The sequence below is a fragment of the Heterocephalus glaber genome, unplaced genomic scaffold (assembly GCF_053883595.1).
Source record: "Heterocephalus glaber isolate CG9 unplaced genomic scaffold, H.glaber_assembly_v1.0 deba00001531, whole genome shotgun sequence".
Lineage (NCBI taxonomy): Eukaryota > Metazoa > Chordata > Mammalia > Rodentia > Bathyergidae > Heterocephalus > Heterocephalus glaber.
Genome location: NW_028258329.1, coordinates 21,172,242 through 21,194,964, shown reverse-complemented (window position 1 = coordinate 21,194,964; position 22,723 = coordinate 21,172,242). Strand labels below are relative to the sequence as shown.

The 22,723-nt window shown below is 41.4% G+C and overlaps 1 protein-coding gene across 4 annotated transcripts in view; it reads right to left on the bottom strand.

The window, feature by feature from the left end:
* Positions 1-7,891: 7,891 nt before the first annotated feature.
* Positions 7,892-22,723, bottom strand: part of Sh3gl3 (SH3 domain containing GRB2 like 3, endophilin A3) — a 152,125-nt gene continuing 137,293 nt past the window's right edge. For all 4 annotated transcript variants that reach the window (XM_004852874.3, XM_004852875.3, XM_087188455.1 and 1 more), the window contains one exon: positions 7,892-8,556. In XM_004852874.3, coding sequence (XP_004852931.1) covers positions 8,351-8,556 — 206 coding nt within the window. In that variant the 3' untranslated portion in view covers positions 7,892-8,350. The remainder of the gene's footprint in view (positions 8,557-22,723) is intronic.

Genomic DNA, 22,723 nt, shown 5'->3' with positions numbered 1-22,723 from the left:
GCTGGTCAGTCATCAGAACAACTCTCCAGGCCCAGTTGTCTGCTTGATCCTAGATCCAATGACATTTGCAACTCACACACTCTGAGATGAAGTTATTGTGTCGGTGTCACCCTCTCCCATCCAATTCATTCCTTCTCCTTTGTGCCCCACATCAATGAGTGACCCCCCCTGCTATGTCAAATGTCAGAAATCAGGGAGCTTTGAATTAGCTCTCCTCTTATCAATTCTACCTCTCTCCTAACTCTCAAACCTATTTTCTTTTATGGTATTTTATCACTTACACCCATAGGTCATCATGAACTTTTGCTTGTATTTTTAGAAACACACACAAAGTAATCATTCTTAAGAGCCAATCTTTTATAAAAATAAAAACATTTCTAACTTGTTTTATTATAATTATTAACACATATTAGTTAAACAATGTAACAGGTTTCTTTGTGATATTCTCATACATGTGAATTGCATAATTTTATCAAATCTGCCTCCCATTGCCCTCTCTTAATCTCTACCCCTTCCCCATTGTTGCCTTCCCCTTTCCTAATAGTCTCTCTTCTACTTTCATATTATCTTTTTTCTTTATTTCTAGATTCCACGTACAAGAGAAAATATGTTAGACTCATCTGAGTCTGGCTTATTTGCTTATTATAATGATCTCTAGTTCTATCCATTTTCCTGAAAGTTATATGATTTGTTCTTTTTTATGGCTGAATAATGCTCAATTTGTATATATATATATATATATATATATATATATATATATATATATCACATTTCCCATTGGTGGTCATCTAGACTGATGCCATAGTATAGCTATTGTGAACAGGACCATGATGAACATGGTTGTGCAGGTATCTCTATTGTATGCTGACTTTGATTCCTTCAGATGTTTCTCCAGGGGTGGTATAGCTAGATCATATCATAGTTCTACTTATTTAGTTTTTATTAAGAATTTCCATAAAGATTTACATAGGGCTGAACTAATTTACATTCCCACCAAAAATGTACAGTGGACCCTAGACTTAGGAACTCAATTTGTTTGTGAGGGCTTGTTGCAGCTCAAGTTGGTCGATTGAAGGATCAGGCTCCTCTACACAGCCTTCAAAGTCTCTCCCCTGTATACAGGCAGATCTCAGTGTCCTTAGAGAGACATTGGCCCAGGATGTTGTAATGTTTCTTCCAGAAGTCTTTAAGGGTTAAATCTGTATCTGAGCCCGTCTGGAAGCACAAGTGGCTGGCATTGGAGTCATAACTTGACTTTGTTCATAAGTTAAAATTAAAATTCCAGTCATAACCCAAGTTTTTTGTATATCAGGCTGGTTTTAACTCAAGGATCCACTGTACAAGTATGTGTTACTTGCATCCCCATAAGTTTTTTAGTTTTTGTTGGGGTTTTTTTTGGTACCAGGGATCGAACTCAGGACCTTCCGCTTGTGAGGCAGGCACTGGAACCACTGAGCTAAATCCTCAGCCCTTACCCATCAGTTTTTATTAGTCTTTGTTTTCTTAGTGACAGCCATTCTTGCTAGGGTAAGATGAAATCTCAGTGTAGTTCTGATTTGCATTTCGCTGATGGCTAAATATGTTGAACTTTTTTTCATATAATTATTGGCCTTTTGTACTTTTTCTCTGAAGAAGTATCTGAGTTCATTTGCCCATTTATTGATTGGATTACTTTTTCGTTTTGATGTTAGTGTTTTTCAATCTAATTTTATCACTTCATTGCTCTGCCAAGTATTATACTCAGTAACACATGGCTCTTAAGATAAAGCATGAAACCTCACAGTAGGGCATATATCACCTTTACAACTTGACCCCACCTACCTCTGTCCACTTGCAAATTTCATCTTCATTGTGTGCTCATGTGTATTAGTATAGATTAGCTCTATATTGCAATAACAACAAATATTTCAGAGATTTAACAGATAATGTTAATATTTTGTTTATGTCAAATCTGGCATAAGTTGGATAACTCTCCAGGGTAACTGTCTCTAATGGGGTCCTTTAGTGACCCAGGATCCTTTGACCTTGTGGCTCTTCATGTCAACACTTGACATCTATCTTAACTGCCCAGAGGAAGACAGCGATTAGAGAATCCATGGGAGATTTTTACCACCTCTCCCAGGAAGTGACACACATCACAGTCACTCATTTCAATGGCCAGAGTGATTGCATGGCTCTGCTGAACTATAAGAAGGTTGGGATTTGTGACCTGGGGATCCAGGAAGGCAGCATATCCAAGTGACTGGGTGAACCCATAGCATTGTCTCTACCATACCAAACACAATCAGGAAGTGTGATGCTGCCAGTAAGGAAGACTATAGGACCTACATGACATCACATAGTGAACCAGTGTATGCATTATGGAAGTTTCAGAAGGAGCAGAGAAAGAGAAAGGGGCAGAAAACTTATTTAAAGAAATTCTGCCAGAAAATTCCTCAAACATCTATATTCATGAAGCACAAAAAACTCCAAATAGGTTGACGATAAAGATATTTTTCACTGAGACATATTATGACAAAATCATCAAAAGTCAAAAACAAGGGCCGGGGATTTAGCTCAGTGGTTCCACTGCCTGCCTTGCAAGCGGAAGGACCCGAGTTTGATCCCAGTTCAAAAAAAAAAGTCAAAAACAAGAGAATTCTGAAAACAGTGGGAAAATAATTACATACATGGGAACCTCTATAAGATGGTCAGCAGATTTCACAGCAGAAACATTGCAGGCCAGGAAAAGATTGGATGATATCTTCAAAATGCTGAAAAGAAAGGCTGCAAAAAAGAATATACATTGCAAAGCAGCCCTTCAGAAATGAAGAAGAAATAATCCACAGACAAACAAAGGCTGAGGGTGTTCCCCACCAACACACCTGCCCTATACAAGATGTTAGAGAAATGAAAAGGATGCTAATTAGTAACATAAAAACATATGAATGTATAAAACTAACTGGTAAAGGTAAGTGCATAGAACAATTTAGAATACTGTATTACTATAATGGTGAATTATAAACTTTGAACTTTAGTATAAAATTTTAAAAGATGAAAGTATTAAAGTAACTATAGAGGCTATTTTTCAATTTATATCTAATATAAAAATATATAAATTGTGATCTTAACACAAAATAGCTAAGAAAAGTAAAAGTAAAGATAGTTTGAATGCAATTAAAATTAAGTCATTAACTTAAAATAGACATAAGATTTTTATGTAAGCATCTTGGTAGTCACAAAGAAATAACTAAAAGTTGTTGTTTTAAAAAGATTAGCAAAAATGACAAACATTTTAACTAGAATAAGAAAGGAACACTCAAATAAATAGAATTATAAATGAAAGAGGCGGGATTACAATTGATGCCATAGAAATACAAAAAGATCATGAGAGATTACCATGAACGGTTATGAACAAACTGTAGAACCTAGAATAAATGGATAAATTCCTAGAAACTTACTCCTACCAAGATTGAGCCATGAAAAAAGAGAAAATCTAAATAGACCAATGAGTAAAGAAATTGAATTAGTAATCTAAAATCTCCCAAAACTGAAGCCCAAGACCAGAGAGCTTCACCAAAAACAAAACAAAACAAAAATTCCTGAAGACTAGACTTCCAAATGTATGAGGCTAGCATTATCTTGATACCAACACCAGGCAAGAACACTAAAAGAAAATTACAGTCCAATGTTCTCAACCCATAAATGAAATCGTCAACAAAATTCCACTTAATTGAATTTAATAACACATTAAAAGTATGACACAGTATGACCACTTGAGATTTATTCCTAGAATGTTTCCACATATGCAAATGAATAAATGAGATACACTCCTACACTGCTGCAGGTGCACAGACCAGAGGATCTAGCCCAACAGCTTTGGCAGGACACGGGCCCCTGTGCTTCTCCTGCCCCTCTCTGGCTGTGCAGAGCAACAAGACTGCTGCTTCTGTGGTTGCCCCAACCTGGAGACCTAGAGCAGCGGCCCACCACCACCCTTCTGTCTCCTCTCCTTAGGGACACCTGAACTGATCCTGCCTCAATCTCCTCAACTCAATGTCCCACCTCAGTGGGCCCCTAAAAACTCCATCCAGCTGCTTCCTCTGCAGGCGTTTTGAGCTAGAGACACAGCACAACTGCTACACTTAGGGCACAAACAGCCCAGAGGCCCCTGCTGCCTCCCACACCCTAGGCTGACCTAGGTGCAGCATGTCATCAGGCCATCTCTGCAGCTGTCTCTGCATACACATCTCCAGCCCAGGTGCCCTGTAGTTAGGCAGACAGCCTAACATGGTAGCACCACACTTCCAGATTTCAAATTGTATAACATGTACAAAAATCAATTCAAAATGGATCAAAGACTTAAGACATAACACAATAAAACTGCTAAAAGAAAATGTAGGGACTAGCTCTTAGACGTTTATCTTACTCATAATGTTTTTGGAAGCAAAAGCAATGTCTACACTACATTAGGAATTCATACAACTCAGTAACAAAAAAGCTGATTTTAAAGTGGGTAAAAAACCCAACAGACATTTTCAGAAAGAAAACACAGGAATGCCAACAAGTATAAGAAAAATTCCTCAACATCACTCATTATCAGGGAGGTACAAATCAAAACTACAAGGGGATAGAGTAGTGCTCCATTACCTATGACTTTGGCCTCCAGTATCAGTAACTTATCAGTAACTGTATCAGTATCAGTAACTGTGGTCTGAAAATATTACATTACAATTTCAGAAACAAACAATCATATGTCTTAATTGTGTACCATTCTGGTTAGCATGATGAAGTCTTGCTCCATCACAGAGGACATAAACCACCCTTTTGTGCAGTGTATCCATGTGGTTTGTACTACCTTCCTGTCAGTCACCTAGCAGCCATTTTAGCTGTCAACTTGAACTTTGTGCTGTTTCAGTACTTGTGTCCAAGCAACACTTATTTTTCTTAATAATGGCCTAAGCATCCCTTAGTAGGAATGCTAGCAATGCAAACATGCCAAAGAGAAGTTGTAAAGTGTTTTCTCCAAATAAAAGGTGAAAGTTTTCAACTTGATAAGGAAAACAAAAAAATCATGTGCTGAGGTCGCTAAGATTTGTGGTAAAAATCTGTGAAACAGTGAAGAAAGAAAAAGAAATGGTGCTACTTTTACTGTCACACTGCAAACTGCAAAAGTTATGGCCACAATGCAGTACTTAGTTAAGCTGGAAAATGTATGAAATATATGTATGTGTGCTCAGAGTAAAACATGGTGTATATAGGATTCAGTACTCTGATTTCAAGTACAGTATCCACTAGGGGTCAAAAAACACGTCCCTTGTACATAAGGACAGACTGCTTTATCAGTTCACACCTAATAAGATAGTTATTACCAAAAATATAAGAGATAAATGTTAGTGTGGATTTAGATTTACATTCCTCCTAAGAGGAATGTAAATTGGTACAGGTATCATGCAAAACAGTATGGAAAACTACTGATATAAAACAAGTACAAGCATTGGGAAGTACAGGTACTATAATAAGGTTAATATACCAAATTTAAATATATCTAAGTGCCATGTTTGTTTTTTTGACCCATTTGTGTGGGTTAGAAATATTAGAAAATTTTAAAGCTGTATCATAAGAAAATAGCCTAATATACAGAGTCCACCCAAAAAAAAATGTATACACATTTCACCCTCTACAGTTACAAGAGGTGCTCTAAGTGGTGGCCATTAGATTCTAGACATTTATTAGTACAGCAAACTGCTGCTTAGGTAACCTTGGTCATTGAGATTGCAGCACATACATTTCTCCTCTAAGGGCTGGCGGTATATAGTAGGATATATTATGCAACATACAACATCCTCTAGGGGGCCCCACACAAGGATAACCCTATCTGTTGAAAAAACATACTATTTTTCTTTTTCTGAAGTGTGTCTACATTGATTTTGGTGGACTCTGTATATAGTCGTTTGGTTTAGGTTTGCTTATAATGTAGGAAAACTGGAAATGTATAACAGTATTCACTTAAAGAAGTTATATAGTCATAAAGTACCATGCTGCCAATAAACCATAATACCTAGGCTTACAGTTTTAACTAAGGAAAAGTGAATCATGATGTATACTCCAATTTGTGTGAATGAATATGTATATGAGTATCTGTATGTATGCATGGGCAAAACTGGAAAGATATAATGTGAATGTTAACGGTAGTAGCTATTTCAATGTGGGATAAAAGGTGATTTTTGTTTCCTTCTTATAACTTCACATAAATTCCTAACTTTTTCTGCACTATACCCCTATTACTTCAATAATTAGAAAAATAAAGCTCTTTGAACTTTTAAAATTGTGTCGACAGCTAAAAAATCATGGATATATTTTACAATAAGAGGTAAAATTTGTGTTGCTTTTTAAAACATAAAACTAAACTTGAAGCAAGTTGTACAGCAGACTTCTGGGTGTAAAACTGTGAGAGCCCAGTGCTAGACCAGGCTGAAGAGGCCATCTGCTGGTCTGTCCACGCTGTGCCATGCAGAGGGGACCCTGCTCAGTAGCTGACACCACCAGCCACACTGTAACCTCAGATACTTCTGGCTCTCTGCTAGGCCACAGACATGGTAGTTCCTATTCAGCAGCTGGCAACTGACGCAAGCACCATGCTAATTGCTCAAAAGAAATCGAATATAAATTTCTGACTTGTTTATTACTAAACCAGAGCTTCATGGATACCTCTCAGTGAACTTCAGTTACTGTTTATTTCCCAACCAAGTTACCAAAACATATTTTAGACATTAAGAAAGGCTCTAGGTTCATTCGCTTCATAAATTTCTACTGTGGCAACTGATGGTGTATAAAAAAGGACCAATTTGTGAACTTGTGTAAACAAACACATATGAAGAGAGGTAGTATAAAATGGTGAAGGTCATGGGCCCGGACGGAGACCATCTGGGTTAAAACCCCAGTGCTGCTCATTATAAATCCTCATTATAAACTGTTGACATTGGAGAAGTTACTCAGCTTTTTTGCATCTCAGTTCCCTTATCTGGAAAACAGGCATCAGGCTCAGTTCTATTTTAGAGGGTGCTTTCTTTATAAGGACCAAATGATTTTGTTCATGTAAAGTGCCTGGCAGGCCACCTGATACATACATACTAGGCCTTCCATAAATGTTAGCCAGCATTGTTATTTTACTAAAGATAATAGATGTGCAACTGTTTTGGATGAGGTGTGTGTGCTGTGTGTGTGTGTGTGTGCGCGCGCGCGCGCTTGTAACTGGCTGGCAAGAAAGCACATTGTCCAAATTTGCTGACTACCACAGACCCAAAAGACTGGGGAAAACTAGTTTAATCACCTGGTTTAGGAGACTGATCTGGCCTCTGGGCAGTTGTTACAAGTGCCAATGACAAAGACTTAAGTGGGCAGTGGGGGCATCAAACAACCTGGGTTCAAACTCTGCCTCTGCCACTACTGAGTTGTTGATCCTGGGAAGGCATCCAATGAGTCTCCTTTACAAAAGAGGGACAATACTCTCTGCCCCAGAATTCCTGTTGTCCTTGCTGGGCCAAAGCACGTGACATGTGCCTACCCTGTTTCACTGAACCTAGTGGTCACATTAGTGGACACAAAGCCCAACTCCTGGCCACATTACTTCCTGAGCATCCATAGCAGACAGAGAAACCCACCTGATATTTGATGACAAAGCTTGACTTGGGCTCTTTCGTGAACAAACTTGAAAGCAGATGGAAGGCTGCCCATGCTGTGGCTGGAAAGAGTCTGTGCATAGTGAAGGCCCCGCTCGGGTCGGCCAGTGTCTTCAGGTACCATCACTGGAGCCTCCAGCTGTTATCCCTGATCATCCAGTGGGCACAGGAGGAATCTGCAGCCTTAACACTGCTTAAAAATCAACTCAACATTAAAAATCACCAAGGCCTTTTGCCAACACAGTGTGTCATGTTTATTGGGCTATTCACAGGTAAGCTTAAAACATGAGGAAGAATGAAAAGACCAGATGCCATCAGTAATGTCAAAAAACAAAATATTTAGCATTTCTTAGTTTCAAATGTTGCATTCCATTGCAGCTGAACAGTATATAGGCAATTTGCTGACATACTGGCAATGGGTATGATTTATTTTTTAGCAACCAGAAGCAAATACATTTAACCAATGACTTATTAGAACAATAAGCAAAGAAGAAAACTATTTGCATGTAGTGAGAACAAGAAAATCATTTATACAAATTAAACTGATACAAAATACATTAGAAAGAGAACACACATACAAAAGTCATTAAGTTGGTCAGAGCACAGAGGTCACAGAACACCACAGGGCGAGAACATCGGTGTGAATTCATTTCAGTCATGACAGTGTGTCCAAAGTTTGAGTTACATGTTTACTGAGGTAAAGGCACAATCACTTCCACATAATTAATAGGGAAGAATCCGGATTCCCCATGTATAATTCCTTCATACCAGTTTTCATCTATTTGATTGGTTAATGTAATGATGTCCCCTTCTTTAAATCCTAATTCTCCTTGGTTTTCTGGCTCGAAGTCATAGAGACCACGACAGCAGGGCTGGTCCACAGGAATGTTAGAACCTGTCCGCATGATATGGAGACAAAAAGCATAGGTTAACACTGCAGATTGTCCCTGGGAAACTCGGCCAGGAGAACAGCTGGAAGGAAGAGCAGCCCTGGCTCCCTGCCCCTGACAGCCCTGGCTCCTCCCCTCTCCCTGGGGTCTATTTGTGGTCTCTGGTCTCCTCAGCTCCCCAGCTGCCTCAGCTGACCTCCCAGGCTCAGGGTCCATCCCCTGAGTACTTATAGGCAAAAGACACATGCTAAGCCTGTCTGCTTTGCATGGCCATCCCAGCCTGGCCTAAAGCCCAAGGCAGGAGTAGAAGAATCACAAGGCCCAATCCTACACAGTGGAAACTGGGTGGGACATGGGGAATATCTAAAGGACAAAGCCAAAATGGTGATCACTCATGACCAACAGCTCCGAGGAGAGCAGATCTGAGAATCTTCCATGGTCAGAGACATCTTCTTCCACAACTGGTGACCAGCAGCTTGACTTGAGCAGGATGGGGACAGAAGGAGAGGACTGAGCCAGGTACAATGAGAAGAATGTTCACAGACTAGCCCAACATCTTGAGGTATCGTTATACCAAGCCTAGAATTCTCAGAACATTTGAAAAAGCATTTTGTCCTAACACTACAATATGGCAGTTGTAAAAGGAGAGAAAATAAGTATACATAAATTTGAGAAAAAGTCAGCTGTAACCTACTCAGAGACAACCAATGTGAAACTTTCAGACTTCAGGCATCTTTGTGAATGTATCTGTGTATATATTTACATATAGTTGTTTTCATTAAAGCATCTCCTTGTACACACCACGTGACCATGCTCCCAGATTCCTTTTACTGACCAGCTGTTAACCATGTCAATATAACACAATTTCTTTAATCTATGGTTGGAAATTTGAGGCCTTTCCTTCTTTTTTTCTTTCCTTTCTTCTCGTTTCTACTCTCTTCCCTTCCCTTTCCTTCCCCTCCCCTCTTTTCCTTCCCTCCTTCTTTCCTTCCTTTCTTTTTCCCTCTTTCTCCTCCTTCCTTTTCTTTCATTCCCTCTTGGCTTTCAGAGACAAGTCTTTGGGAAAAAAAAGCATATATATGTTTATGCATGTATGCACACATACAAACATGCAATTTTTCTTGAGGATAAATTCCTAGACGGGGATCTGATGGCCATATAAAATGAATTTTGCAAGATATTTGACATTTACAGTCAATTTATTATTCTATTATTATTTTATTTTAATACAATTTTAGGAGCTCCTTTGACCCTTTATCTATCACATTGATACAAACATTACTGGCCCTTTATCTGTCATTTTGATACAAACATTCCCAGCTTATCATTTATTGTTTTTTGTTTTGGATTTTTTTTTTATTTTGTTTTTGCACTTCTTGCTGGTGATGGGTAAGAAATATAGTTTCTGTTTTGTTTGGGTACACATATAGAAAATCATAACAATATAAGCAGGAGGACAACTTTTCATTCATTATTTATCCACTAACATCATATATAAATAAAGCTACATTCCAATGTTTTTATTTAATTTTTTTCACATTAGAACTTTTACTTTTAATCCATTTGGATTTGGGCAAAAGAGGTAAGGTCTATTGTTTTTAATAATGCTCAAGCAATTATACCAACATACTTTGATGAACAATCCATGTTCTCCACTGATTTCAAGTACTACCTTTATATTTATCACTTATTTAATCATTATGAGCACTGGGATCTATTCTACTTTCTGTTTTGTTCCACTGATCCATTTTGACAATAGTTTAAATGTTATAAATATCAGTTTAAATATTATAGCTTTTAAGGTCCTGAGCTTGATCCCTGGTACCAAAAAAATATATTATAGCTTTAAAATAATTGTTAATAACTATTAAAGCAATTTCCTAATCATTACTCTTCTATTTCAAAATTTCCTAGCTATTCTCATAAAATCATTTTACCAGGTAAATTTTTGCATCAGTGTATCCAGTTTATCCCACAAAAAAAAAATCTCATTTCAATTTTGACTAGATCATGCATTTTGAGTATTAATAAGATTAATTTTAGGATTTTTTTTAAATGACTGATCTCTTAAAGAAACAACACTAGTTCATATATTATGCTTGTATTATTTGTTTGGATTAAGTTTGTTACTATTTTAAGATTTTTGTATCAGTAATTTAGAAGTGAGATGATTTTATTTGTGCATTTTTGTCAGGCTTGATTTTTTTAAATTAAATGTTTCTTCACTATTTTCTAAAATATTCATTCTGAAAATTTGGGGGAAAATCACCCCAAAGAATCCAGGAATTATGAATTTCTGAACATGGGACTTTTAAAAATAGCTAAGGATGATGACTTAGTGTGCCTGGGGTGGAGATGGAGTCAAATCATTCCAGGTCTATTATGGTTTATATTTAAAATATCCACCCACAGCCTCATGTGTTCCCAGGTGGGGCTTCTGGGAGTGGCTGGATCATGGGTGTGTGATAACTGGATTAGTCCACTAATTGGATTAGCAAAGTTCTGGGTGTGGTTGAATGAATTTACTGAAAACAGAAGACCCACCTGTGTGTGAGTGACACCAACCAATAGGCTTATAGCCTGAATAGCCTAAAAAGAGAATGAAAGAAGGGAGGCTGCTGCTTGCTGCTTTCTGCCTACCCTGCCATGGACTGTTTCTCTTCTGCCATGCCACCCTGTTTTGGAGCCAGCTGATTATGTACTGAAACCTTTTACAAGCTGTGAGCCCAAATAAACCTTTCCTCCTTTAACTTGTGGTTGTTGGGTATTTTGTCCCAGCAAGGAAAACCTAACTAAGACAAGGTTTCTGTAGCCCTTAAGGACCTCAGTGGTCCCACAGGTCCTTGGTAGAGGTAAAGGGGAGGTATGAGCAGGAGGTGAGGGCACCAGCCACATGAGACATGACCTCACTAGAAGGAGACAAGACTGTCTCTCAAAAAGGGACTAGAAGGAAGCTGAATGCCACACCAGGAAAGCTATTTTATACTTTCCATTTATATTTTCTTTTTCTGTTATTATGAAACCATTTTTTTCCCTTTTGGACTTAAAGCAAGTTCTGCTAGAGCTTCTATTCCTTCCTCACCAACTCTTTTAGATCCAAGTAAAGCAAGAGAGTAAATGAGGGTATTTCTGTGTTTGGCCCCTTTGTCCTGGGTGAGGTTAACAAGAGGGGAGGGACTGGGTAGGGAAGTTTTCCTACTGGGAAGATTTTTAGGATGTTGATTTCAACAGTGTGAACTTCACCGAGTAGTACCCAATTCACCCATTTCTCTGACCAACAGGGCATCCTCTTCAAGGGCCATCCACCCCTATGCCTTCTCACACTCTGACCAGGTCCACGTGAGCCCACACCCAGCCAAAGATCTGTGACTAGTGGCTTTGGGGAGCACTAGGGTGGCTTACCACTGCTTCCTTTGGGAAGGATTCTCTGCTTGCCACCACATCCAAGGGCCCAGTGCCCAGGATGAGCCTGGCCAATAAAATTAGATGCCCAGGAAATGGGGCCAGGCATCAATAGTTTTAAATTTCCCAGATCTTCTCAATGTCCAGGGGAGACTGAGCACCACCAGTGGACTCTCTCTTCCCTCCATGGTCCTTCCCCAGAGATTAGAGGACCTGGTGAGCTTCAGCTGATGTGGCAGTGGTGAGCACATTTCTCCCTCTCCCTCCCATTGGTGACCCACAGGCAGCTCAGCCTTAGCCTCTGGTCCCCCTGAAGTGACCTCTAGTGCACCCCTGACTTTTTATGCCTCTGGGTAGCTCCTTCCATGACAGCTTCCTGTACCTTCCCTTAGTCATAATGATGGAGTTGAGGAACAGAAGGATTTAAATGCTGGGGCTTAGAAAAGAACAGCATTCAGTGATCTGGAAGCACTAAGGAACCAAGCATTTGAACTCTTTCACTGTTTCCTTTGGTCACACAGTGCTTCTCTTGAATGTGGAGAGGCTGGAGGCTGAGAAGCACAGCAACTGGAGCTATGAGTTGGTCAATGTCACTAATGTTCAACTGTCTTAATGTGGCATGTAAAAATGATTAGTATCCTTTGAGCATTTCTCTCACTACCAGTTTTTAAGAGGAGTCAGGTGCCAACACATAAGGAATCCTCAGGAAACATTTCCTCAAACACAGAATGTAAATGCCAGAAGGAAATTCAGCATCTTTCATGAACCCTTCCCTTCTCGAAGAGGAGATGGCAATGCATTCAAGAGGTCTCACCGATATGACCCCTCGGCTAACTAACAGCCATGCCATAATGAGACTCCAGGGCTCCAGCCCCCATACTGTGACCTTTCTTGCTCCATGTCACCTCCTACATAATCTGCAACACTGCAACAGCTGTCAAGATGTTTGTTGGCTATCATGCTATGAGGCTAACCCTGTCTTCCTCTCCCATTCCACAAGCCACCTGCAATGACCAAAGTCCATACTAAATGGCAGGCAGTGCACTTGTGTAAGCCACCACCTATGTGTCACACACAAGGAACATATCAGGGAACAGGCATGGACACACCTCTCCACTCATTCCAGGCAAGCAATCACTGCCACATTGCCTACTTTGACATTCTGAGAGCATCACTCACATCACACTCCATCAGCACCTAAACGCAAGGCATAGCACCTAAACGCAAGGCATAGCACCTCTCCTGAGACCACAGAGACCCTGAGCCAGAGTTCCTGACTTAAGTAACTCATGTGCACCTGGCCCTCGGCTCTCCTCTGTGGGCCACAACACCCTGCATGATTCTCAACAGCACAGGCACCTGATGGATTCACATCCTCCAGGGCTCAGACACTGCCCTGAGTTACACACGAAGCAGAACAGGATGATACTTGAAAATATCTCCTGTGCACTGCATTTGGGTTGTTTTTGTTGCCTAGCGCCTCCTGTACCTGGGGAAAGGGCAGAACCTGCACATGAACAAAGAAGTCGATGTTGAGCTTTAAGTTCCAAAATGATGCCATTTCAGCTGTGTGTGTGTGTGTGTGTGTGTGTGTGTGTGTGTGTGTGACAGAGGTGGGGCAGAGAAAGAGAGAGGCTGAGACTTCAGGCTCCAAAGAACCAGAGTTTGAAGACTCTCAGCCTAGAAATTTTATTATAAGCCATGGAGAGGGAAGGACAGTTTCCTGCCACTCTCAAAGGACATATATGCTTTTCTGGAGGGGCTGGGGTGGGAAAGAGCACTGGATCTCCCCCTGGGGGAGGTGGTCTTTTTTTTTTTTTGTACAGGGAATAGAACTCGGGTCCTTGTGCTTGCAGAGCAGGTGGCAGAACCACTGAGCTAAATCCCCAGCCCTGGGGGAGGTGGTTAAGCCCCACTTCCCACTGGAGCTCTGGGAAGGCAGGTTACCCAAATGCTCCAGACTAGAAAGACGGACCAAGCCAGCTAAAATGTTGGGGTGGTATAATTAAGCAGGGCAGGCTCCCTATGAACTGTGAACAAATCCCCTCATGTATCAGCTGATCAAAAACAGTCCCCAAAAGGCTCATGAGTTCAGAAGTGGGGCTTTGAGAAGGTGATGGATCACTGGGGTGCCAACATCATCAATGAATTCTCACAGCTGAATGTGCTGTTAGGAGGTGGGGCCTGGTTGGAGCAGATGGGTCACTGAGGTGTGACCTGGAAGGGTGTGTTCTTTTTCTTTGGCCTCTTCCACTCTCTGGCTCTTTCCCTCTCTCAGTCTGCTTCCTGGCTGCCATGAGGTGAGCAGCTTTCCTCTGCCATGCTGCTCTTGCCTTGGGGCCAGTGGACCATGGACTGAAACCCCTGAAACTAGATACCTATCCTTTGTAGATGTCAGTTGTTTGGTCACAGTGATGAAAAGCTGACCAACACCGTGAGGAAAAGCTGAGGGTCCCGTTAGGCCAGAGGCCACCTACAGACAGGTACACAGGACTCAGGGTACAGAGACATGGCAACCAGAGGCAGAGGATGGGGCACAGGTCCTCCTGTGACAAGTCACCTCCTCGCCTGTCAAAAAGATCCTTCATCAACTCCCCTTGAACCCAGGCAACCAATATCTTGGGGCAGACAAGGGAGAGGAGAGAGCCTCGGAGAAAACTCACAGCCTTGAAAAGAGTTTCTGCTCTGAACTGACTGTGTTTAAGTCCTGAATTGACTAAGTAATAAATGGGGATCATCTATACTTTCTATTGGAAGAGACTGAGTTACCGTGAAATGGCAAGATTAATTTTTTTCCACCATTAGAAGAAATGGAAAAAAGATTAATTTTTTTTTCTGGCCAACAGCAGAAATGGAAAAAAGATTAAGTTGCTTCTGCCACTGGCCTAAATGGAGGCTCCTAAGCAAGTTCAGTTTAGTCAGAGAGCAAAGAGGTTTGTGCCCACCTGAGTGATAGTGACTGAAACTTCCCTTGACAGAAAAGATAAGCCAACTCACAGAGGGAACCCGAGTGCAGACAGAATGGGCTCCATCTCCTCCGTGGGCGGAATCTTTCACCCTGTAGTAGACACAGCATCTGCAAGGTGGCACCAGAAGCCAGCACTTCTCTCAAAAACTTCTCATAAGCAAACATGAGCCCATCTTTGTGGACAGTCACACCCTTCTTCCCCTGCCATCCTGTGGCTACTCTTCAGCCACTCCTACCCCTTCCCTTTCTCCTGTGCTACAGCTGCCACCTGGGGCAGCCCCTCCTCTCTCCCTGGAGCCCATTTGTTGCTCCTACACCCAGACCTGGCTCAGTGGAACCAGAGAACAGAGGTGGGAAAATCCTGGTCTTCCTTGTGGAAGTGCTGGAACAAAGATTATTTTAACAGAGAAAGGGGAGTGTCCCTGTAAATATTTATTATTTGAGCTCTGCCCACATGATTGGGGAAAAGAGAGAGACCAATCCTATCAAGGGTTTTATGATGACCAGACAATAAATACATTTGTCAGCAACACACAATAGGTAGGGAAACCATTTTCTCCTTAAAATAAATTTCACTTCTCTCTTGGAAATAATATGGTCCGTTTTCTAACAACATAAGGTCCCTCTTATTTTAACTCCAGGAAAATTCTTCATAATCTCCTTCCTATGACTTCACCTTTTCAAATTTTTTTCAGTACGAGGTATTGAATCAAGGGCCTTTGCAGTGAGCTACACCTCCATCCCCTCTATCCTTTGTTTTTTGGTTTTCTTGAGACAAGGTCTTGCTAAGTGGTCCAGGCTGGGCTTGAACTTGCCACCCTCCTGCCTTAGCCTCCCAGAGTACTGGGATTACAAGTGTGTACCAACACGCCCAGCTTCGCCATTGTTTGTTTGTTTGTTTGTTTGTTTGTTTTGCTCAAGTCTCTACTGCAAAGTGTGTTGCTCACATACACAAATGTCAGGCACTCTCTGTTCCGGTTGCAGCATCCTTTCCCACAATTCCTTAGCCCCACTCAGCTATCGGGATGGAATCATGGTGTCTGTGTTCACCATGTGCTGAGGCAATACTGCAGTGCCTCAGAGTTATTAAAGGATAAATTCTCAGAGAAGTCCGATTATTACCTAAGATCACTATTTCCCCATTTTATGGGCTAGAGAAACTGAGGTTCAACACAATGAAGCAGCAGTGCTGAGATTCGACCTCCATCTAGGCCCAGCACCTGCGCCCCTCGTGGTTTGCCCCTGGGAATTGTCAGTAGGTGAGTTCGTCCCCTCCTTTCTGAGCTATCCACAGGGAAGGGTTGGGCACCAGCTGGGCTTGGAATGAGCCTCTGGACCACAGCAGGGCCTGCCCTGGACGCTCTAAGAGCATTCCATCGCTAAATCCTGTCCTGATCTTCAGGGTGCTGCCCAGAGCCCTTGGAGGCGGAGACAGTGTCGGGCACAGTGGCATTTCTGCAGCCTACACTTGCTTCTCGCTCATTCCCCTGCCTCTGCCCTCCTCGGGGGGTGTGGAAGCTGTTCTCAGAGGCTCTATTTCTAACCCCAATCAGTAGGGTAAGCGGTGTCCTGCTCTCTGTAGCAGGAAGTCTCACAGCTCTTTTGTTGTACTTGACTTATTTTCAGGCCATCGAAGGAATCCACAGCTTTCTCTCCTCTGCTGGCCCTGACTTTGGGGATTTCGTGATTTGGAAGCATTTGGTCAGCAAATCTGCCCTGAAAAGCAAGCACACCCGTCCCCCCAACCCCACACACACACCTGCTTGTTTGGGGAAAGGGATGGGAGGAAAGTGCCACACCCCACTGCTGCCACAAAGCCCATCCCAGGATGAGGAGTGGTGGCTGCAGGAAGCTACTGACCTGGTCTTTTAGTAAATGCCCCAGACTGCTGTGCCTTTTGAGCTTTTGCTCCTGCTCTTTAGAGCTTTTCTCCGACCTGTCACTTTCTCCTGCTGCCACTGGCCTTCCCGAAGCCGTCCCTTGTCCCTCGAGCCCTTCTAATCTGCTGGTTTCAGTCTGCTGTAGGCTGGGAAATCAGATAACCAATTATGTAGCATGAACAGCTGCTGCACAGTGGGCTCTTACACTGTAGCAAGCACCCACCTCACACCCTAATCCACATGCTCTAACTAAATCCCCAGGATAATCCCGTGCAGGTGGAGTCAAAATCCCCATGCTTTAGGTGGCAAAATTGAGACCCAGGAGCATGAAGTGACAGCGCTTGGATTTGGGCTTCTCTCTGACTCCAAAGACCTCTTCGCCCCTCCTGGCTGGGGAGGGGTTCAGTTGCCACTCGCTTCCTGGTATGAGGTCCCAAACTTCAAAGGTGTTCCCTGTGACGGATGCCACCCGCAGGGCAGCCAAAGAGCAGGGAGGAAGGTTCCTGTTAAAGGAGGAGTCAGCAGCACACCCAGGGATGGGGTCCAAGTCTCCTTCCGTAAGCTGTGGTGCCACAGGCAAATCACCCTGAGATCTGACAGCACCTGCAGCATCCGGCTACACAGTCCCTCTCCTACCACATTGGGGCAGAAACCTGGTTTGGCACTTCCAAGTTTATTTCTGGCTCAGACTCATTCTCAAACACCAAATGTGTGCCCCAAGCCAGATACCATGCTCACCCCATTCAACATCATTTCTTTTGAATTAAAACTAACATATCTGGTTCAAACTCCTTTTAGGAGTTATAATTTCTTTTCTTTTTTCCAATCTAGAATATCAAATTTTTGTAGCAAAATTCTTTTAGAGCTAATACTTTTTCTTTAGCTCACAACGTTGGTGAATAATCCTGAAAATACCACAAAAATTACTCTGTTCTCCATCTTTAGAAAACTAATTGTGCCCGTTGGAGAGAGTATAGTTGCAGTGGTAGTGGGCCTATGGCATGCGTGCCTCAGCCAGCTGTTTGTTATCATTGAAAGCTCTAAAAGGTTCGCCATCACTGGTGTAGTAGATGGAAATTTGAGAACCTAGCTCTGGACTAGTTCACCTTTGAATCTCAATTTCCTTTTCCACAAATTTTAAGTCTACGATGAGTAAGTTAGTTATAAACCACTGAGTGAAGTCTAGTAGAGGTCTCTTCTAGCAACAGCTGCCTTGTATTTACCCACAGGAAATGTGATTTGTTGAAATTACTCATCAATGGAACTCAGGTTTAATCATTGTAATCTATAAAAATAAGCATGTAGGATTTGTTTTAACCTTAATATCAATCTTCCCCCAGTCACACAGCTTTTATTACTTGGGTATAACAAATAAAGTTTATCCCTCCACTTCCAAAGCCTTGGCTTGCCTATGGAGATGACAGCTTCCTTGGAAGCTGTGGCTCATTTATTTATCAAGCTTCCTGAGCAGTCCCCAGTCTCCTGCAACCAGGACCAACGTTTGTGGGTTGTTTTTGCCGTGCTGGGATATGAGAATAGGAAAGATGAATGGCAGCCTTAAGCAGAGGTGGCTTTTGGGCCACTGGCACAGAAATCAGCTTGCAGATGGTATTTTGTTTGACCTGCTGCTCACTTTTTACAATGTGGACTGCTTTGCCAATATTGAAACACTGGGAAACTTTACATAAACATTTGATATCTGGCTTTTTGAAAAATCAGGAAAGCTGGCAATCCTGGGCCACATTCTCGAACAAGAGGCAGCTGCTGCTACTCACCAGTCACCTCCGTGAGATAGGGCAAGTGATTCCTAGTGGGCTGCAGACTCTCCTCTTTGTCCTGTCCTGACCCAAGGCTTGGTGTCAGCTATTTGTCACCAGCCCTGGGCGATTTTCTTACATGGTTCCTATGCCTTGAATACCCATGATCTGGAGAGTTTGCACTTGCACCCATGACAAGTGGACAATGGCAGAGGGTGTCATTCATGTGGAGTCAAACACAGCAATCCGTGGAATCACATGACATAGCTGTCTGTAACCCCTGGAAACAATCGACACTTATGCTATTTTTTAAAAATAATTACATATATTAACATTTGTATGATGTTATTTTAAATCTTAGCCTATAGATTAAATGTATTATTATAAAATATATAAGATTTTAAGATATACAGCATTAAGATAATATGATTATATAACCATTTTAGCTAAGCCATATCAAAATTCCCACAGGTAAGTTAGAAGTTCTGTCTTACAGCTTTTCAAAAACTCATTTTACAGACTGTTTAGAAGAATTACAGGAAACCATTTCCTGTGGTGAGAAAACCTTTCCCTCCAAAGCTTTCTTCAGCTTGGAAAAGAAAAAGACTCTTCCTCTTTCCCTCATCCATGACTCCAGATCAATAATCATAATCATAGTTCATACTTTATTTTTTAAATTCAGAAAATATTAAATATTCAGCCTCTCCACTTTGAAATTTTTAAGAATGCCAAGTACTCACAAAAGATAAACACTGTGACCACAACATTTAGAGCTAGAAAGTACCTTAGAATATCTGAAGCCCAATCTCTTCATTTAGGGGCAAGTTCAAATGAGTCCAGGGATACTAAGAAACTGATCCAATGTCACACAGCTAATATGTGCCAGAATTTGAATTCCAATGTGGGACACTTCTGTCTCCCTTCCTGTTTCTCTCTTACCTGGAACCCTTGGCTCTAAACTCTGAACAATAACCGACATCATGGGGGAGGTTGGGGCGGGGTGGCCGAGGAAAGAAAAGGAAGGAAAAAAGAGAAGAAAGGAAAAAAGGAAGGAAAAAGAGAAGGAAAGAAAAGGAAGAACTTGCTGACTGAGCAAACTCTATCCTCCTTGGAAATGTAGGTAAAAATTCATATGTTTCTATTTGCAAAGTGCTCGTCTTCTTTAGTTTTTAAACTGCACATTTCACTTTTGAATAAATGTTTATTTTCTAATGTAATCCTAGAGATTTTTTTTTTGCCAATGAAAGGAATGACTTACACTGTAGAAGTTATTTCTGAGCAGCCTTACAAGTGTCAAGAAATTTATAAAAGTCTCTTTTATACCTAAAGAGAGTTAGAATGTCTTAATATAAGTCATTTGAGAGATTTATTTTGCTTCACTCTGACAGGCCTGCAGCACACAGTTGGAACTGAATGCCATTTATTAACAAGTCTCAGCCTTTTCTACATTTTTAAAGTAGAACTCAATTTGGAGCCTTTAACCCCTCACTGTCATTACATAAAGTGGTACGTTCTTTGAGAATTTCACGGGAATAAAAATCAGCAAAAATAAATGAATTGATAAAAACGTGAAATACATCTTGTCCTCTGTCTTTTGGTAATGGGAAAAATACTTGAGCAAAGGTCACAGTGTCTGTATGATTTTCTTCAAAATTGGTTTTCTGAGAACTGCCTCTAGGCGCACAGTTCAGCTCAAGGACTTTCCTTGGCCTCCTTTTCTCTGCGGGGACAGAGGGGCAGCGTGTGCTGCTAAAGCAACATGACCTCGTCCATACCGAGAGCTTGGACAGGGCTCCTCTCTCCTGGCCAGGGCCTGAACTTGGACTTTGTCTACAATCCATCATTTCAAGTTGTGATCCCCCCACCCTGCCTCCTCTGTTTCTGGCTCACTTTATTTATTCTCTTCACTCCCCAGCCATGATGGTATCAGAGGTTCCATCTCAGGCCCATGATGCACTCTGCCTAATTGACCCCTGTCCTTTCATCTTTCTCTTAATATTTTTTTCTCTAGAAAGAAGAAATGGTGAAGAAAATGTTCTTGGAATTCATTTCTGGCAGAGTCTTGTGAGCTTTGCTTTAAATTGTTAGTGAAATGCTTGACATTTTTCCTTTACTTTATAAACATTATGTGCAAATCATTCCGAATCCTAATGGAAAGTAATTTCCCATTAATGCAGGATATAAAATGCTATTTTCTTTTGAAACTATGCCTGAGAAACAAGCAGCACAGGTCCCCTTTACACTTGAAAATTCCACCCACAAATCTATGAAGCTCAAAGCTGGATGTATGACACAGGGACTCGGATCTGCCGCCAAGAGAAACTTCCAGGAAAGGCACCCGGCAAGCAGTGGCACATAGGAGAGTTTGGAGCAGTCAAGGAGGCAAGTGATGGACACAGAGACTTCTCAACAGTGCCTCCTGCACATCTGGCTGAACATCACTGGTCTAACAACTTAACCTCCCTGGGGCTGAGCTACTGGCTAAGAAGGAAGGGACCTGCTAGGACATGTGCAGCTCAGTGAGTACGCCAAGGAACTCACTGTGTCTCAGTGCTTTTGTCCTCCTGAGCAGATGCATACAGCAGATCCCTATGCAGTACGTGCTGAGTATTCATTCCTTGTGATCCCGAGTCTTGCAAATAAATCATTCCCAGTGCTCTGGAACATTTTGTACCATTCTCCAGTATTCCTCATTAACACAACGAAATATCTATAAGAAAAAGCACCCATTTCTACTTACTGGCCCTATGACCTTGGGAAAATCTCATTAACCTTCCTGGATACCCACTTACTCATCTGTAGAATGGGAATGTAAACTGTGCTGGAAATGTATGGCAAGTATTTAGTGCAGTAACTGACCCACAGGGAGTTCTCAAGTGCAGTTGCTAGTATAGTGAGACAGGCGGCGGAACCCTGAGCTAAATCCCCAGCGCAGTTGCTAGGATAGTGTTATTACTGATCATGGTTTTCTTTTTATCATCACTTTTTACAGTATTTTTATAAGGATGAGATGAGTTTGTATATAAAGCATCAAACAGCAACACTTGGCATGTTGTAGGTGCTCAAATGCTAGCGCCTTCTGCCCTTCAGTGATGCTGCAGTTCAGATAGATGCCTTTTTCTTTGTATACAGCTTAGCACTCAACACACTGCCAGTCAGAGAGGCCAGAAGAAAGAAAGCTGAGCTCTCTCTGTGGCGAGTAGGAGCACAGTACTGGAGACCTTGACCCAGGCCCTGGGGTCCTGACTCCAAGGGTCCCCTTGTTTCGGTACATGCTGGAAGTAGGGGGCAAGGACTAAGCCCTGGTGTCTCAGGTTCTGCTTTACTCAAAAAAATATAAAATATGAGTATATGTATGGTTATATATAAACATTAATGTGTGTATCATATATATGTGTACATTATATAAATGTATATGTATGTAATTAATATATATATAAACATATGATATGCATGTAATTTGTGTGTGTGTGCGTGTGTGTGTGTACTGGGGTGGCTGGGATGGGGCCAGAATTGAATTTGTTTTCAAAGATTTTGTTTGTTTATATCCAACTTCTTGCTAAACAGAAATCTTGAATTGTCTTATAGTTATATCTGCATTCAGAACAAAGTTTTTTCAGATCAGAATTAAAAAGGATAGTCATCAAAAGTAGGTAAACAATACAGTTTTCATCCAAACTACAGAATGTTTGAAAATGGGGGGGGGCGCTGTCAAAAATGATGCTGGAGCAACAGACATCCAATGGGGCTGTCCCAAGGGATGCAGCACACAGTCACTCCGTGAAAGGGCAGGGGAGGCGGGAATTGCAGTCAGTTCAGGAGCTGGGCACGAACCTTTCATTGGATGCTGAGCTTCCTGGTGCCCAAAGGAAATGAAAATACAACTCAATACATAATTCCTGAGAAGGAAGAGGACCTATCCCTCAAAGCCATCAACTTTTCCTACTATTAAATACACTTTTATTTATTCAAGTATTCTTATTGAAATACCACTTGAAGATTATCTTGAAAATGAATATCACCTATAATTCTAAATGGTAGAAGTTGCAATCATACTATATTTATATCTTCATGTCTTCCCACTTAATGTCACACCATCAACATTTTTACAAAATCTACATATTAATACATTCAAATAGCTGATAATGTCCCACTTGATATACCA